At 53.5% G+C, this 18595-nt stretch overlaps 2 protein-coding genes across 3 annotated transcripts; one reads left to right on the top strand and one right to left on the bottom strand.

Moving 5' to 3' along the window:
* The first annotated feature begins 1903 nt into the window (after nt 1-1903).
* On the top strand, nt 1904-17479 carry ESS2 (ess-2 spliceosome associated protein). The gene is made up of 10 exons (XM_009006546.5): nt 1904-2059; nt 3380-3548; nt 3640-3735; nt 6773-6945; nt 7072-7189; nt 7510-7643; nt 8434-8536; nt 9318-9427; nt 12155-12270; nt 12852-17479. Exons 1-10 carry the CDS (start codon nt 1925-1927, stop codon nt 13129-13131), a joined length of 1434 nt encoding a protein of 477 aa, XP_009004794.2. The 5' UTR covers nt 1904-1924; the 3' UTR covers nt 13132-17479.
* TSSK2 (testis specific serine kinase 2) lies at nt 12433-16522 on the bottom strand. 2 transcript variants are annotated; one of them, XM_035270533.3, is made up of 2 exons: nt 15374-16522; nt 12433-12550 (listed from the first exon to the last, which is right to left on the bottom strand). In XM_035270533.3, exons 1-2 carry the CDS (start codon nt 16427-16429, stop codon nt 12545-12547), a joined length of 1062 nt encoding a protein of 353 aa, XP_035126424.1. In that variant the 5' UTR covers nt 16430-16522; the 3' UTR covers nt 12433-12544. The 2 variants fall into 2 exon arrangements, with proteins under 2 accessions (XP_035126424.1, XP_078197818.1); XM_078341692.1 differs by lacking the exon at nt 12433-12550 and having other exon boundaries at nt 13414-16522.
* Nucleotides 17480-18595: the final 1116 nt, after the last annotated feature.

Genomic DNA, 18595 nt, shown 5'->3' with positions numbered 1-18595 from the left:
ATTTGTTCATCTTTTTAATCTGCAATTCCTTTCTGCCTGGGGAAACTTCTCTGACCTCCCGAATTAGGTCAGGATTCCCCAAGTACAAACTCTTCTTGCACAGACAACAGCTGGAATTTTACACCTATTTGTGGGATGATCTAACAAGTGTCTTTATCTTCCCCATGGCACTGTCACCTCTACAAGGGCAGCGGCAGCATGCTGTACTTCCCAGCGAATGAAGGGATGCCTGCATGTTGTAAAAGTAAAATTGTACTAAATTTTTCTAGAGCAGAATTTATTTGTCCCGACATAATTCACATCCTCCTTTTGGGAAGAAATTCCTAAAAAATGCCTAGGCAATTTTCTTGTCCACTTGAATTATATATATATATATATATATATATATATATATATACACACACACACATATATATATGTATATATACACATATATATACATATATATATGTGTGTGTGTGTATATATATATATGTGTGTGTATATATATATGGACAGAGTCTCACTCTGTCACCCAGGCTGGAGTGCAGTGGCATGATCTCTGCTAACTGAAGTTTCTGCCTCCTAGATTTAAGCAGTTCTCCTACTTCAGCCTCCCGAGTAGCTGGGACTACAGGCACCCACCAACATGCCCAGCTAATTTTTATATATATATATTTTTTAGCAGAGTCAGGGTTTCACCATGTTGGCCAGGCTGGTCTCAATCTGCTGACCTCAAGTGATCTGCCCGCCTGGGCCTCCCAAAGTGCTGGGATTATAGGTGTGAGCCACTGTGCCTGGCCTTGAATGAGAATTATCCCTCTTCTAGGAAGCCCACTCTGGCATTTGGGGGCCCAATCTTTTTTTTTTTTTTGAGACAGACTTTTGCTCTTGTTGCCCAGGCTGGAATGTAATGGCCCTATCTCAGCTCACTGCAACTTCTACTTCCTAGGTTCAAGCGATTCTCCAGCCTCAGTCTTCTGAGTAGCTGGGATTACAGGCGTCAACAACGCCCGGCTTTTTTTTTTTTTTTTGTATAATTAGTAGAGATGGGTTTTCGCCATGTTGGCCAGGCTGGTCTCGAACTCCTGACCTCAGGTGATCTACCCACCTCAGCCTCCCATAGTGCTGGGTTTGCAGAATAATTTTTAACTAGACATTTCTTAATTGAACCACCATCTTGTTCTTTCTTTTATCTTTTGTTAGATAACTATAAAAAATCATTGTTTTGGCCAGATTTGGTGGCTCACGCCTGTAATCTAGAACTTCGGGAGGCCACAACCGGCGGATCACCTGAGGTCGGAAGTCCTACTAAAAATATAAAATTAGCCGGGCCTGGTGGAGCATGCCTATAATCCCAGCTACTCGGAAGGCTGAGTCAGGAGAATTGTTTGAACCTGGTAGGTGAAGGTTGCAGTGAGCCGAGATGGTGCCATTGCATTCCAGCCTGGGCAGCAAGAGCGAAACTCCGTCTCAAAAAATAAATAAATAAATATAAAAATAAAATTGTTTTAAGGCCCTTTTCTTGCATAAAGCTTAAAAATTCTATACAAGCAAATTTTCTGAAGTGTATTTTTGTTAAATAATCTCGAAGCATTCGTAGTGCTTAATTTGTGGGAAATTGAAATGCTAAAGCCTTTGGACCCTGCGGAGCTAGAATTTCAAGCATGAAGGACACGCTCCATAGCCCACCCCCACCACCGCCACAGCGCCTCCTCGTGTTCACAGCATTGACAAGCATGAATAGCGGGGGAGGCAGGACAAAGACTACAACTCCCATAAGGTGTAGCATTTTTATTGACGTCTGTACGGAGCCCGGGCTGGCCTTCTAGATCTACAGCTTTCCCATTGGTCAACTATTGGAGACGCCTGCGCAAATGGTGCAGTTCCGCCCCCTTCACCCTATGACGCGCATACGGCGCCCGAGCTTTTTCCTGGGATAGTGATGGAGACACCCGGCGCATCAGCTTCGTCCTTGTTGCTCCCCGCCGCGTCCAGACCCCCGAGGAAGCGCGAGGCTGGAGAGGCTGGGGCTGCGACGAGCAAGCAGAGGGTCCTGGACGAGGAAGAGTATATCGAGGTACGACCTCGGTGCGGACCCGGGCGATTTCTGGGCCCCTCCCCTGCTTTCCGCTCCCTTCGGTTTCCCTCTCTCGGATATTGACACTCCATCTCCTTATGGGAGTGGAGCAGCCGGAGTCCCTGTCTTTGGGGGACGGACGGTCCCACGAGCCAAGTAAACAGAGAAGAGGAAGACGTCTTTGGTGGAGGAGGCCTGTAGCAGTGTTGTCAGGAAAAAGAGGGAGAGGCTCTCTGTGTGAGATGGGGGTCAGGGAAATAAGGTTTTCTGTTAAAAAGTGGGAGTAGGAGTTTGACATACTGGAAGGGTGGTGGCAAAGAGGGCTTTCTAAAGGCGGTGGCAGCACGTATGAACGCTGGGGTTCCTCGAAAGAGACTGCAGTTGTGACAGCATCTCGAGTGAGTGGACTTCCGTCGCCCCTTGAAGTAGGTGTTGGTCCACCACAAGCACACAGAAGGAGAAGCTGACATGGGGATTGGCGGAAATCAGTTTGGTGTTAGGCCTGTTTAATTCGGGACACGTTTTGGGATATGCAGATGGGTGGTTTTAACGGGCGACTGGATGCCCAGATATGCAGCTCAGGAGCAAGGTCTGCAGGGAGGTGCAGACTTGAGAATCTCAACCGTTGGTAGTGACTGGCTGAAGTTAGGAAAAAGGTTTATTTTTATTTTATTTTATTTTTTGAGACAGTCTCGCTTTGTCGCCCAGGGTGAGGTGCAGTGGCGAGATCTTGACTCACTGCAACCAACCCCCGCCTCATGGGTTCAAGCCATTCTCCTGCCTCAGCCTGCCAAGTAGCTGCGACTACAGGCACCCTCCACCACACCCGGCTACTTTTTTGTGTTTTTAGTAGAGGCGCGGTTTCACCATGTTGGCCAGGCTGGTCTCCAACTCCTAACTTCTTGACCTCTCAAAGTGCTGGGATTACAGGCATGAGCCATAATGCCCTGCCAGGAAAAAAGGTTTAAATTGGAAATAGAAAGTCATGTGTGGAATGAAAGTGACAGCATCCACATTGGTCTGGCTGGTGGGGAGCCATTAATGGAGAATGAGAATGACCAGTTAGCAAGGGCGAGACAGAAGGGTTTCACAGACATGAGAGGAGTGTTTAGTATAATGTTAGAGGTTGTAGCATGGCTAGCATGTGGGATGTGCAGCCTTGCTAGAAAGTACCCGCAAGCTTCCTCAAGCCAGCCCCAGTCACTGGGAAAACACAATTTGAAGGAGGTTCAGTAAGGGCCTTAGCATGTACAGGAGTGGACTGTGAGGCAGGAGCGCCCAGACAGCAGCTCTGATTTTCATCCTGATCTCTCCTGGCAGGGCCTCCAGACAGTCATCCAAAGGGATTTCTTTCCTGATGTGGAGAAGCTGCAGGCACAGAAGGAGTACCTGGAAGCCGAGGAGAATGGAGACTTGGAACGGATGCGCCAGATTGCCATCAAATTTGGCTCTGCCTTGGGCAAGATGTCCCGGGAGCCCCCACCACCCTGTATGAGGACCCTGTGGGTGGCAGAGAGGGGAAAGCCTGCTGAACTATTGCCTCAGGCTCGCTCTGATTCTTAACCCCCCTCTTCCCCTAGATGTGACTCCAGCCACGTTTGAAACCCCTGAGGTGCATGCAGGTACTGGAGTAGTGGGCATCAAGCCCAGGTCCCGGGGCCGAGGCCTGGAGGATGGTGAGTGAGGGTGCCCTCTTTCAGTCACATGGCCTGGAAATCTTTTCCTGTCAGGCCCTGAGGGGATGGTCCAGAGGGCTGCAGGTCATATCTTGTCTCTGAGGGGCGGTCCCTAATAGCATCCTTTGAAGTCAAAGGACATTGGTGTAAGAGGTAGAATATCTGGGTGCAGCTCCCACACATGGCTCACTTCTGGGAAATGGGACTCTCACCAGCTCTTGGTGGCTTCTCTGCTGTGTTCCAGCCCCTGCCCTGTGGGCTTCATGGATGTTGGAAGGCCCCTTTTGTCACTATCTGGAAGATGCCTCAGGGCCTCTCCATTTGTTTCCTTCATGTTGGGCACTTCCCCAGATCACTGCATAGCTCCCTGCTTTTCTTCCTGTAGATCTCCTCATAGATGTTACCTATTCAGAGAAACCTTTCTTGACCTGCCATTGTAAAGTCACAACACTCCTGGTGCTCTGTGGCTTCCGGCCTGGCTTTGGTTTTCCACCACAAGATGTAACATTTTATCTTATCCTTTATTTTTTATTTTTTGACAGAGAGTCTTGCCCTGTCACCCAGGTTGGAGTGCAGTGGCACGATCCCAACTCACTGCAACTTCCACCTCCCATGTTCAAGCAATTCTTCCTGCCTCAGTCTCCCCCGTAGCTGGGATTACAGGCACGTGCCACCACACCCAGCTAATTTTTGTATTTTTAGTAGAGACGGTGTTTTGTCATGTTGGCTAGGCTAGTCTTGGACTCCTGACCTCAGATGATCCGTCTGCCTTGCCCTCCCAAAGTACTGGGATTACAGGCATGAGCCACCATGTCCCGCTAAGACATAACTTTTTTGTTTGTTTGTTTGTTGTTTTTTGTTTTTGAGACGGAGTTTCGCTCTTGTTACCCAGGCTGGAGTGCAATGGTGTGATCTCGGCTCACCGCAACCTTTGCCTCCTGGGTTCAAGCAATTCTCCTGCCTCAGCCTCCCAAGTAGCTGGGATTACAGGCATGCACCACCATACCCAGCTAAATTTTGTATTTTTAGTAGAGATGGGGTTTCACCTTGTTGACCAGGATGTTCTCGATCTCTTGAGCTCGTGATCCACCTGCCTCGGCCTCCCAAAGTGCTGGGATTATAAGCGTGAGCCACTGCCCGCGGCCAGACATAACTTTTTTTTTTTGAGACGGAGTTTCGCTCTTGTTACCCAGGCTGGAGTGCAATGGCGCGATCTCGGCTCACCGCAACCTCCGCCTCCTGGGATCAGGCAATTCTCCTGCCTCAGCCTCCTGAGTAGCTGGGATTACAGGCACGTGCCACCATGCCCAGCTAATTTTTTGTATTTTTAGTAGAGACGGGGTTTCACCATGTTGACCAGGATGGTCTCGATCTCTTGACCTTGTGATCCACCCGCCTCAGGCTCCCAAAGTCCTGGGATTACAGGCATGAGCCACTGTGCCCAGCCCAGACATAACTTTTTAAAGGCATTTCTGTTTATGGTTCTCTTTCCCTAATTGGCGTCCCTTCCAGAAACTTTGTCTTGCTTTCATCTGTATGCTGTGTGTTGGGAACAGCACACGTGGTGTTGTGGGACAGATAAACGTGGAACAGATGAAACAGTTGTCACCTTCAGCATGTTTGCTGGGACACACAGGTCTGTATGGTAACATTGTGACTTGATGGGCGAGTCCATTTAGGAAAGGGCACTCCAAATCCTGTTGAATGTGTGTTCTGCCATGGGACTTCGGCATGGTCAGTCAGTCTTTTCAGCGGCAGAGTCTGTCAATGCACACGTTCTTTCCTCTCAGTTTCTAGAGCCCAGTATGCTGGAGTAGCACACATGTGTTGTATGTTTGCACAAATGTGGTATTTTTTGCTTTACAAAAAAGATTGGCCATTAACACAGTCCTTGTTGCTTTTAAAGCTTGATTTTTTTTTTTTTTTTACTTTTTATAGTTTCTTTCTTTTTTTTTTTATTTTTAGTTTTTATAGAGTTTCATTATGTTGGCCAGGCTGGTCTCAAACTCCTGAGCTCAAATGATGCTCCCACCTTGGCCTCCCAAAGTGCTAGGATTATAAGCATAAGCTGTCCTGCCTAGCCAGTTTGCAGACTTTCAGTACCTATACACGTTACATGCCAGTAAATGTAGGAATCCTTTCCAGAACCTAAGTGGCAGAAACCATCATCACATTTATAGGTGAGGAAACTGAGACTCAGAAAGGCAGTTACTTCTGCAGGTCTCAGAGATGGTCAGGGGTGGAAGAGGGTTTCAGTCCTCATCTCTCTGGCCCCTGTCCTCATCCTGGGAATCATGGATCTTGAACTTGTAGCCACTGAGCTTTGTGCACAGCCTCACGTGTGGCAGGTGGTCAGGACTGTCACTAGACTTGAAAGCAAAGGTGGCCCCACTGAAGTTTGCAGCACCAGGGCACCACCTCAGTGGGGGCGTCACTCTCCATGGTGGCAGGGTTGCTGTAGGGGTGTTTGGGGTTGGGCTTAGCACCTGTGAGGCCCCATCCAGAGCACTGGGTCATAGAAGGTCCCTGGAATTAGGGCTGGCTCTCAGATCAGGATGATCTCCCTAGGGTTTCTTACCTTAACCACTCCTTCCCTTCCAACGATACCTGTTGGAAGGGAAGGAGTGGTTAAGGTAAGAAACCCTAAGTGAGGGAGAGCCCCAGGGGATTTGGAAGTCCATCCCACAGGCCTGGCACCATTCTGGTGGGGGAGGAGCCTGCCTGTGTTCATGAGCTCTTGCTCTAACACCTGTGTTACTCCCTCTAGTCTGAATCAGACCACATAATTCCCTTGGCATCCAGCAATGAGTGGAGCTGGTCCTGCTCTCCGGGCAGTCGGGGTGGGGGGATTCTGCCCCCATGAGGAGTCCTTGGGAGTGTGGGCTCTCATGGGCAGAAGCCAGGACTGGGGGAGAGGATTCCAGCCCTGCATGTTGGGGGCTGTGGTTCCTGGGCCTGGGTGTCCTCCTCTTTCCTGATTACAAAGGATACTTAACGTTATATATGGTGCTGTGTTTCCCATCTTGCAACCCTTAAGGAGGAGAGGCTGGAGAGGAGGAGGAGAAGGAACCACTGCCCAGCCTGGATGTCTTCCTGAGCCACTACACGAGTGAGGACAATGCCTCCTTCCAGGAGATCATGGAGGTGGCCAAGGAGAGGAGCAAGGCACGCCACGCTTGGCTCTACCAGGCTGAGGAGGAGTTCGAGAAGGTGTCTCTGGGACCTGGGATGTCACATAGGCATAAGCACCCTCTGTGGTGGTGGGGGGATCCCCAGGGCCATGGGCACAATGCCCAGGGGCATCTCTGACCATCACTTTTCCTTATGTGATTAAAGAGGCAGAAAGATAATCTCGAACTCCCGTCAGCAGAGCGCCAGGCCATTAAGAGCAGCCAGGCCGGTGTGGAGACCTGGAAGTACAAGGCCAAGAATTCCCTCATGTACTATCCAGAGGGTACGTGGGCAGGCCCGGCAGCCAGATGGGGAGGTGTCGGGTAGAGCTGCATGTGTCTGGCTCTGTGTTTGGAACAGCCTTCCAGGTGTGTATGTCCGTGCCCCCTTGCAGTCTGGGCCTCCGAGGGGTACTGGCCTGTCTCAGGGTGGACAGGTCTGTGTGAAGTCAGCAGTGAGTGAGGCCCTATCTGGCGGCACCAGGGCCTGTGCTTGGCTCAATGCTTCTGTTCATCTGGGAGTGACTGGCTGAGAAGTGAGCTCCTCTTGCTCCTCAGGCTCTGCCCTTCTGACACCTGCTGCTACCTTTGCTTCGTCTGCCAGGTGTCCCTGATGAGGAGCAGCTATTTAAGAAGCCCCGGCAGGTGGTGCATAAGAATACACGCTTCCTTAGGGACCCCTTCAGCCAAGCCCTGAGCAGGTGCCAGCTCCAGCAGGCGGCCGCCCTCAATGCCCAGGTGAGCGGGTGGGTCAGCAGGGCTGCCTGGGGGCAGGCAAATCTCTCCCATCTCCTAGAGCTTGGAGGAGCTCAGTGAGTGGAACCATCTGGGGCCCTGTGCAGCCGGGGTCCCGAGTCTTTTCCTCAGTCCCTGTGGGCTTCTATTGAACACTGTGTTGGTCACACACATTCTATAGGTCCAGATCTGTGCCAGCTCCCTTGATGGCAGGGGCATGAGAGAGAAGAGGCTGTTGGGTGTGAGCCCAGGCTGGCAGCTGCACGCCCACCCACCAAGCAGGGAAGCCAGCGAGCAGCAGAGGGATCCCGGCCCCAGTGGGTGGCTGAGGTGGGACAGCCCCTGGGTTGGCAGACAGCAGAGGCTTTCTGAGTCTGGGAGCAAGACTAGTGGATACTCTGACAGTGACTGGCGGTCACGGGATTGAAGTGGGGAAGGCAGGAAGAGGCTAGAGCATAAGTTCTGTCATCAGCATTGCCCCCAGCAGCGGCCTGGAGTCAGCATCCTCTGGAGTCGCCGGGATAGGTACAGCTCGAGCTGAGGCCCTGTCACCTCCCTGGATGGGAGGAGGGGGCTTCTCTCACTTGGGTGCCCATTTTGACAGGCCCTCAAGGTCTTTTAGGGGTTGGGGCAGGGGCCCTCCCTTTCTTTCTTCAAGGAGGCTGCCAGCCCAGAGCCCCAGCCTTGCCCTGATGGGAGGAAGTATTTCCAGCATGTTCTTTCATGTTTGCCCACCAGCCAGCTGTCAAGTGGGCTGTGGTCCCCCTAATGCCAGCCTCTCTGCTTGTTCCAGCACAAACAGGGCAAGGTGGGCCCTGATGGCAAGGAGCTGATCCCCCAGGAGTCCCCCCGAGTGGGTGGATTTGGATTTGTTGCCACTCCTTCTCCTGCCCCTGGTGAGGAAAAGTACACACTGGCAAGTGGGCCTACTGCTGACTCCCTGGGGGAGGTGGGCTTCTCAGTCGGCCCTGGCTACTCCTGGCCTCAACCTGGCCTGCCCCACACCTGTGTAACTCAGGGACCTCGTCTCCTGTCTGTACAAGGCCCTAGAGGCCAGGTGTCCAGGCTACTCAGGGCCGTAGGCGGGCTATACCTGACCTGAGACATCCTGGGGTGATGTGTCCTGTCCTTGTCCTCACTGTGATGTCAACAGGCGGGGGTGTGTGCACAGTGCTTAGGAGTCTAAGTCTGCCTAGCACTGCAGGGAGGGAGGCTTGGCACCTCAGGGGGCAGGTGAGACTCAGGTGGTCCCGTGGCATGTGTGGGTACCCCTCCTGCAGTCTGGCCTCTGTGCTCTTGGGTACTGGTACTGTGTCACAGGTCAGGGCATGTGAAGGCACTGCCGGTTTGCACGGGGTTCTAGGAGGTTTGGGAGCCCTAGAAGGCCTGAGTGTCTCCTCCTGAGTGATTGGGGGAGACCTCCCAGAGGCTTATAGGCTAAGCATGTGGCTGTAGGGCCCTGAGCCCTCCTCGGGCCCACTGGGACCTTGGCATTTCCCTTTTGGAGGATGGAGGTGCCAGGGTTCCAGAGTCCAGGGGAAGGAGAGAGGGCTAGCTGCCTGCCTTCTTATTAGCTGGGATGCACATTTGGTGAACTGGATGTGACTGAAGGGGAGGGCGGTGGGGACCCTAGCTGAGTCCTCTGTCCTGAAGTGGTTTTGGGCTCTTTGTCTGCAGGTGTGAATGAGTCCCCGATGATGACCTGGGGGGAGGTTGAGAACACACCCTTGAGAGTTGAAGGTTCGGAAACCCCCTACGTGGATAGGACACCAGGCCCAGCTTTCAAGGTGGGTTGTGGCGATGGGGGAACAGTGTGTAACTCGGTGTGGATGCCTCTGGAGCCCTGAGTGCCTGTGGCCCAGGATTGAGCACTGGGATTGACCCCCAGCCGCTGACAGGCAGAGTGCTGACTTTTCTGAATGCCAGGGTGCTGAAGGCAGGTGTGGGTGGGTAGGTGGGCCTGTTACAGAGGGATTTCGGGGTATAGGGGCTGAGACACCAAGGTAGAGAGTGGCTTGGGTCTTCTGAATCCTAGAGGCCAGGTACTGTTCATGAATGAGGCAGGATGGTCACAGTCACGTCAGGAGCTCTGCAGGCCTGAGGGCCATGGGATGTGGCTGTGTGCTTGCACAGCAAGCCCCTGGTTACAGAACACGATTGGGGCACACTGGATTGCACAGCTCAAGCCTGGTGTTGTAGGAGTGGTCAGGGTGGAGTGTGTGAGGCTCGGCACAGACCAGGGGAGGCTCTTTGTGGGCTGGGTCAGATGCAACAGGCCTCCCTGTACCACTGCGGGGCTTTCCCCAGAGTACTCAGTGGAGGTAGCCCACGTGCAGACAAAACATGGGCAGAGGTTTGGGTTACCTTGGTTCTAAACTCTGTCTGGGATGCAAGCATAACCAAGGCAGACGTGCAGGAGGGATAACGAAGAGGATGCTGTGCTGTCAGATGTGGGCACAAGGCAAGGGCCATGGTGCTTTCGAGGTGCTACCTGCTGCTGCTTCTTGAGCCTCCAGGCTGACAGAAAAAAAGTTCTGAAACAAACCGTGATCCAGGTCAGAACTTAGGGGCTGAGAAAGATGGCGAGTCAAACTGCACTGAATAGCAGAGTATGTAGAAATGAAGGACTCTGAGTCAGGTCAGAACTTAGGGGCTGAGAAAGACGGCGAGTCAAATTGCACTGAATAGGAGAGTATGTAGAAATGAAGGACTCTGAGTCAGGTCAGAACTTAGGGGCTGAGAAAGACGGCGAGTCAAACTGCACTGAATAGGAGAGTATGTAGAAATGAAGGACGCTGAGTCAGGTCAGAACTTAGGGGCTGAGAAAGACGGCGAGTCAAACTGCACTGAATAGCAGAGTATGTAGAAATGAAGGACTCTGAGTCAGGTCAGAACTTAGGGGCTGAGAAAGACGGCGAGTCAAACTGCACTGAATAGGAGAGTATGTAGAAATGAAGGACTCTGAGTCAGGTCAGAACTTAGGGGCTGAGAAAGACGGCGAGTCAAACTGCACTGAATAGGAGAGTATGTAGAAATGAAGGACTCTGAGTCAGGTCAGAACTTAGGGGCTGAGAAAGACGGCGAGTCAAACTGCACTGAATAGGAGAGTATGTAGAAATGAAGGATGCTGAGTCAGGTCAGAACTTAGGGGCTGAGAAAGACGGCGAGTCAAACTGCACTGAATAGCAGAGTATGTAGAAATGAAGCACACTGAGTCCTTCGGATGCGTAGCAGCATGTATTCTGGAAAAGTGAAAAGGTTACCTGTAAAAACAATAACCATAAAATAACCACGAAATAATGGCAAATATTTAGTTTGATTTTTAAAATTTTATTTATTAAGTATTATTATTATTATTACTTTTTTGAGATGGAGTCTCACTCTGTCACCCAGGCTGGAGGGCAGTGGCACAATCTTGGCTCACTCCAACCTCCACCTCCTGGGTTCAAGTGATTCTCGTGCCTCAGTCTCCTGAGTAGCTGGGACAGCAGGCATGTGCCACTGCACCTGGCTAATTTTTGTATTTTTAGTAGAGGCAGGGTTTCACCATGTTGGTCAGGCTGGTCTCAAACTCCTGACCTCGTGATCCGCCTGCCTTGGCCTCCTAAAGTGCTGGGATTACAGGCATAAGCCACCGCACCTGGCTTCTTCTTCTTCCTTTTTTTTTTTTTTTTTTTTTTTTTTTTAACAGAGTTTCACTCTGTTGCCCAGGCTGGAGAGCTGTGGTGCAATTATAGCTCACTGGGCTCAAGTGACCCTCCAGCCTCAGCCTCTTGAGTAGCTGGGATTAACAGCACACACCAGCACACCCAGCTAATTTTTAAAAATTTTTGTATAGAAATGAGGTCTTGTTATGTTGCCCAGGCTGGTCTCCAACTCCTGAGTTCAAGTGATCCTCCCACCTTGACCTCCCAGAGTGTTGGGGTTACAGGTGTGAGCCACCACTCCCAGCCTGTAGTCTAATCTTAAGTTAGGGAGAACCTTCTAAACATAAAAGGAAAAGGAAGAAATCACAAAGATGACAAATACAGCAGAAAATATTATAAATGAAACTAACGCAAATAACTAAAAACACATGTGCACGGCGTAGCGCAGTTGACTTGACACAGGTGAGGGTCTTCTGAGTGACAGCAGCAGAAAGGGAAAATCAATCCCTTGAGAGCAAACTAGGCCACAGACACACAGGGAATCTGCACCCGAAATAGACAGGGCCAATAAAGACAGAGATGTTCATTCTTAGAATCAGGGAAACACTAAAACATACACTCTTTTTCCTGAGAGATTGTCAGAGGTCATGGCTTTGGGAGGAACATGAAGATAGGTGAGGAGTGCTGGCCCCTGGAGAGGGCAGGTGGGGTTGGGGGCTTTCCAGGGGCTTTTAGAGGGAAGTCATGGTGGGTTGTGGGGATTGTGTAGGCCACAGGGAGAGGTTGGCGCCCACAACAGTGGCTCTCTGTATGAGGGACTGCCATGTGGCAGGCCTGGCACAGCTACCCACGTCTGATCCCTTGTAGATCCTGGAGCCAGGCCGCCGGGAACGGCTGGGGCTGAAGATGGCCAATGAGGCTGCTGCCAAGAACCGGGCCAAGAAGCAGGAAGCTTTGCGGAGAGTGACGGAGAACCTGGCCAGGTGAGGGGCCTCCTGGCCGCTGGGGAAGTGGGAGAGTGGCCCTGGCCTGCTCCTATTCAGCCCTTGCCCTGACCGTGTGGAGGCGTGGCCCATGCGGCAGAGTCCAGGGCAGATCCACGGGGTTCTTCAGTGGGTGCTGTGGCAGCTCCTCTTACCCAGAGCTTGGCCACACATGGACAGGACGAGGGCCCCTCCATCTTCTCTTTCCTCCACATCCTCTTTGGCCCGTCCCTAAGAGGCACCTTTTGGTGTGTGGTCCTGGTGGGAGCTTCCATCAGCCCTGTGGAGAGAGTCATCGTTCCCCGTGGAGAGGGGTGGGGACTCCAACTCCCAGAGGTCTGTGGGTCTACCCCAGCCCCCACAGCTAGGGCAGCATGCTGTTTGACCTCAGATTTGACCTGAGCGCTGCCGTTTGACCTTGGGGCTCCCTGGTACTTGCACCATGCCAGGCAGTGCCGTCCTCCTCAGCTCAGAGTGGCTGTGTCTCTGCCCAGGCTCTTCCTGGGAGCTGAGGGAGGCCCTACTGTCGGCAGCTCTCTGCCCATCTAACCCTGCCTCTCTCGCCCATCCCTCCACCCCAGCCTCACCCCCAAAGGCCTGAGCCCAGCCATGTCCCCAGCCCTACAGCGCCTTGTGAGCAGGACAGCCAGCAAGTACACAGACCGGGCCCTACGGGCCAGCTACACACCATCCCCAGCACGCTCCACCCACCTCAAGACCCCGGCCAGTGGGCTGCAGACCCCCACAAGCACACCAGCACCTGGCTCTGCCACACGCACCCCCCTCACGCAGGACCCGGCCTCCATCACGGACAACCTGCTGCAGCTCCCTGCCCGACGCAAAGCCTCAGACTTCTTTTAGAGCCAGGCCTGGAGCTGGGCCCATGGACACTTCATGGAATCTGCAGGGCAGCTGTCCACCCAGCAGAGGACTCCAGCCTTCTCAGGACCCAGGCCTGGGCCAGAAGCTGTTGACCCTGCCAGGAGCCACTGGAGAAGGGGACTGTACTGGAACCAGGCTGGCACAGGGCACACACCCCAGGGCCTTTCCAAGCTGTTTGCTACTTAATCGGCCCCTTGAACTGTCATTAAAGAACGCCTGGTACAGTCTGGTGGGATCTCCTCTCCGTCCTGCTCTCCACACAAGCCTCAGGGTTGCCCTGGGGCCTGCATCACGTCTCGGGACTGCAGGGCTTGAAGCAAGGGGGCCCCCCAGGCAAGGAAGCTGCAGGTGGGGTGGCTGTGGGAGCTCTGGGTGACTCTGGCATTGCTTTCTGCAGCACCTGGAACCTAAATTCTGAGCTGAGGTCACACACATCCTCTAGTGCTTTCTGCTCCTCTGGGGATAATATGAAGGAGAGATGGAGCCCTTGGAAGTTATACCGCTCAGGTTCACCTGCGGCTCTGGGCCCAGGTCTGCAGCCTCCAAGCTGGGCTTGCCTGCTGTGAGGTGCACTGGTTATAGGACTGTTTGGGAGTGCATATCAGGTGACCTCAGCCATCACCTTCTCCTAGCACCTGGCTTCCAGCTCAGATGAGGTGGGACTGTCTCATCTTCCTGCCTTTCTGCTCAGCCCTCTGTTACAGGCACTGCCCATCTTATGCTGCTGGCTTTGGCCTCACCTTGTCACTCCCACCAATAGGAACACCCAGGTAATAGTAACATGGGCCCCAGGCTCCATGCAGACCTGGCACATGCTCTGTGCACTGTGGAAGCACTTGGCCATGGGCAGCGGATGTGTGTGCCAGACCCTTAGGAGCCTGGTGGCCTTGTGTTTTAAGTTGGTCACTGAAGCGGGGACTGAGCCTGCTTCCTGTGGAGATAGAGAGGCCTGGCTCCTATTGGTGGGAGTGACAAGGTGTGGAGGTCACAGATTGTGCCCTCGGGGTGGGGGTGTCGCTGCTCAGGGACACGCTTGGCCTCTACTCACACCGGGGTCCTTCCTGCTTTGAGTGTGCCCAGCCTGTGCTAGGCGATCTTCTCTGGTCCCCTCACTCATTCCCTAAGTGCTGAAGTTCTCTGGAGGCCAGCACAGAGCCTGACTCTGCCACCTTCCTGGGCCCACTGCTAACCTATGCTCCTCGACAGTGAGTTCCTGCAAGTTCCTGGGGTAACTGAGCAATAGATGTGCCCTGGGACCTGCAGGTAGACGTAGGGGTGCTGGACAGATCAGGCTGGGACTGTTCATGAGTGGGGAAGGTGGGGCCTTTGGTGCTTTACCCCATAGGAAAGGGTGGCTTTTATCTCAAGGGAGTCCCTAGGGAGTGGGGAGGAGCCCTGTCTAGGTGCTAACCACCTCCAGCACTTGGCTGGCGAATGGGCTGCATGCTTCGGCAGCAGCGGGTGACCCAGCAGAAAGCACGAAAGACTAGCCAGTGCACCATCATCAAGGGCTGCTGAGCAGCTTACAGGGCCACTGGGCGGGGAGGGCACAGGGGAGGTGAGGTCTTAGCTGGGGCTGCCCCTGGAGGGCAGGGCAGGCAACGTGAGGGCTGAGGACAGAAATCTCAAATGACTGGGAAATGGAGGAAGAGGAGGATGCTGAGGGAGAGGTTGTGAGGGAGCGGGGGCAGGTCAGAGCAGGCTGAACTGCAGGAGGCCAGGGGGAGCTGTAGACCTCTGGAGCTGGCCAGCCTGGGGGCAATGGGGATAGAGCCAGGTCAAAGAGAGACAGTGGGGGCCTGGTGGGTGGACCCTGGCAGAGGCCCTCTCGTCCCCAACTAGGCCAGGCCACACCTGAATCTGCCTGCGCCTGAGCACCTGTCCTGTGCTCCTAGGCTGGAGACCACTGTGCATCAGCTGAGGCGGCTGGCCGAGTCCCAGAGAAAAACACTCCTCACTGGGCACTCTCGATGCTTGTACACACCCTGTGGTTTACTTGGTGGTCAGTAAGGAGCATCTTTGCTACTAAGTGGATGAAAACTAATGGAATGTAATCAAAATAGTGGTTTAATTGACGAATTTTACTTGCACCTGTGTCTTCTTCAGATCCTACCTGCCTACTTAGTTTATGTGAAGGCCGACTGCGTCACGCCCCCCCCACCCCCCCGCCCCCACTACACATGATGGGGCTGTTGCCATGCTAGGTGCTCGCTTTCCCCACCTCAGCTCCGGAGATGTGATGGTCTTTGGCCCTGGAAGTCTGGGCCAGCCTGTCCTCCATCCTGTCCTCGTTCTCGGGCACCACCAGCGGCCGGTGCTGGTTTTTGGCTCCAAGCTTATGGTCGGGCTTGGGGTCAGGCCTCGAGCCTGGCTTGGTGTCCAGTTTGCACTCAGCGTGGTACTTGCCCTCCCCGTCCCTCTTGAAGGAGGCAGAAGACATGGCTTTGGGCTTGGAGGGCTGCAGCCATGAGTGGCTGAGGATCTCGTCGATGTGGAGCCGCTGGCTGACGTCAGGCTGCAGCATGTGGTAGATGAGGTCCTTGCACTCGCAGGTCAGGTTCTTGGAGCGCGGGAAGTCCACACGGTGCTCCTTCTGGATACGCAGCATCTTCCTGATGTCGGAGTCGTCGTAGGGCATGGAGCCGCAGACCATGATGTAGAGGATCACGCCCAGGCTCCAGATGTCATATACCTTGGGCTGGTAAGGGATGCCCTGCAGCACCTCGGGGGCTGCATACGCCGCCGACCCACAGAAGGTCTTGCTGAGGATGATGCGTCCATTGCCGTCCCTCAGGCATCGCTTGGAGAAGCCAAAGTCAGACAGCTTGATGTTGAAGTCCTTGTCGAGGAGAAGGTTCTCGCACTTGAGGTCCCGGTGGACGACATCCAGGTCGTGGCAGTACTTGACGGCCGAGGAGAGCTGTCGGAACATCTTGCGCGCCACATCCTCCTGCAGGGCCCCCCGGCACTTGATGAATTCGAGGAGGTCGCCCTGGACGCCAAGCTCCATGATGATGTAGATCCGCCCATCAGAGGTCTCGAAGATCTCGTAGGTCTTGATGATGGAGCAGTGGTTGACAGTTGCCAGGATGTCCATCTCCCGAGGAAGGAACCTTTCCACAAAGTCGGTGGGCGTTTTCTTGCGGTCAATGATCTTGACAGCCACATTGAACTTGAGGCGCTCAGAGTAGGCAGATTTGACTTTTGCGTAGGAACCCTTGCCGAGATTGATGCCCATGATGTAACCCTTCTTCTTTAGGACCGTGGCATCGTCCATGGTGCCAGAAGCGGCTGGCGCCACTGCCGTCTACATCCCCCCACCACGTGGGCCAACAGGCATTGTCTTCATTTACGATACTGGGAGGCGTCTGGCTGGGCTGGGCTGGGCTTGGCTTTGACTTGGGTAGAACACTCAGCATTGTCTCTGGGTGACGTCAGCAAATGAAGTCATAAAGCTAAGGAGGAGTGGGGTGGGAGTACCCGTTCCCCACCCACTGGAAGGAAGCCCACCCACAGGACAGGACTGTGGTGACCCTCTCTGCTGCTGCTCCTTGCATTGGCTTCCCTGTCACACGTCAGGCCAAAGGGGAGGAGGCCCGCGTCCAGCCTGTTTCCCTCACCTGGCTATGGGGACTGACCCTGCCATTGGTCTTTGTCCCACTAGGGTGGGTTTCCTGCAGCTTCTTTGGGCCACGAAGAAAAGCCCCCTAGTGTCCTTCGTGTGGCAGGACAGTTCTCCCTGACAGTCATACAGACAGGCCTGCATAGCACCCCAGTTACAGACAAATTTCCATAGCGATGCCTTAACATTGAGCAAATAGTTAAATCTAGGGAAATCGGTGTCCAGACATCAAAGCTAGAAATGCAACGTGGTCAGCAGCTTCTCCCTTGCTGGAGCAAGCCAAAATAATGGGAACAGTTTTATATTCCCAGTGCCAGGACTTGTCCTGGGTCAACACAGTCTGAGACAAGTCAAGGTAGGAGAGGCAGCCGTTTGAATAGATTCATTGGGAGTGTAAGGCAGCTCTCCAGACCAAGCTGTAAAGGAGTAAAGATGGAAATAATCACTCCGGTAGCACAGTAGGCAGGCCTTAAAGCTACTGGGCCTCTTGTAATCGGACTTCGCAAGCATTTTTTTTGTCTCTGACCTTCTACTTGAAACCAAATTAGTTACTAATAGACTTAGGTGATTGCTGTACTGCACATATGCCCATAACCCCAACCTATATAAACACCAAGGAAATTGTGATACTTCGAGTTGGTCTGTGGAATTATTTCTGGCCTTCTTCCTGTGTCCGGTTACGGTAATAAATTCCCTTCTTTCCTAGTTTGTCTGCTTCTTCTTGTTGGGCCTCGAGAAAATGCAGCTGGACCCGGCTTGGTTCTGGGAACATTGGGACCCGTGGTACCTAGGAGGGACTGCCCTGGACTAGTCAGGCTGGCAGTGGTGCCAAGCTTGGTGGATGAAAGCAGCTCTGTGTTTAGGAGCAGAGGCGCCAGGCCCCTCAGGGTAGAGAGCCGGGTAGGTGAGTTGCTGCTGGTCCAGCACATGGGGGCCTGTGTGTGGGTGGGTCGGGGCTTTGGTGCATGCCAGCTGGCAAGTGGCTGCATGTCTGAGGGGTGGGGCAGGGCCTTCCTTGCTTAGAGGCAGCAGGAAGGCACCTAGGCAGCAGAGAGCCTGGGAGAAGAGAGGGCTTTTTCTCAAAGTGACTGGGAAGTAGAAGTCAGGAGGGAAGTGAAAGAGTTGGGGCTTCTTCTCTGAGCAGCAGAGGCAGCTGCTGCAGGGTGCAGGACGGGGGAGGCGTCCCAGTGTGTTTTAAGATGGTCACTGGCAGAGAGAGAGAGAGAGTAGAATTGGCTTTGGGGTGAGGGTAGGGGCCAGTGCCTTTGAGCAAGTGAGAGGAGGCTGGGCCAGGATGGGCCCCAGGATCAGCAGGAGACAGAGAATTCAGGCCTCGGTCTTGTTTGCCAGTTTGTTGGTGGATGGGTCTTGGTACTGGGGAATCCTGGGGCTGGCAGTGCCCAGGCCGTGCCCTGCAAAGAGCAGGCACCTGGGTGAGAAGGGGGTTCTGAATCACGTCAGTTTGGGCCTTTGTGTGGGGTAGGCAGCAGTTGCCTGTTGGAACCCTAACACTGCACATCATGTGCATCTTGGGCTGCCTTTTGTACCTGGAAACAGTGCGGACATCGTTTCTCAGGGCTCACGTGGATTTGTGCTTTAGGAAATGTGGCATCCTGCACATGTCTCCATAGGTGCTTTGGACTGATGTTTATTTGTCGTCCATCACAGGCATCCTGGGTCCACAGAGAGTGGCTGGGACAGACAAGCTGTGTGCTCAGTGTTCAGGGGAGAGGGAGGAAGGCCTGTTTCCAGGTGGGGTTTAGTCCTGGAAGGTTTGATAGAGGAAGTGATATTGGAGCTGCGGTGCTGGGGATCAGCAGG

The sequence above is a fragment of the Callithrix jacchus genome, chromosome 1, assembly GCF_049354715.1.
Source record: "Callithrix jacchus isolate 240 chromosome 1, calJac240_pri, whole genome shotgun sequence".
NCBI classification, from domain to species: Eukaryota; Metazoa; Chordata; class Mammalia; order Primates; family Cebidae; genus Callithrix; species Callithrix jacchus.
Note: the sequence above shows the minus strand (reverse complement) of the source record. Positions and strands in the feature narration are given on the sequence as shown.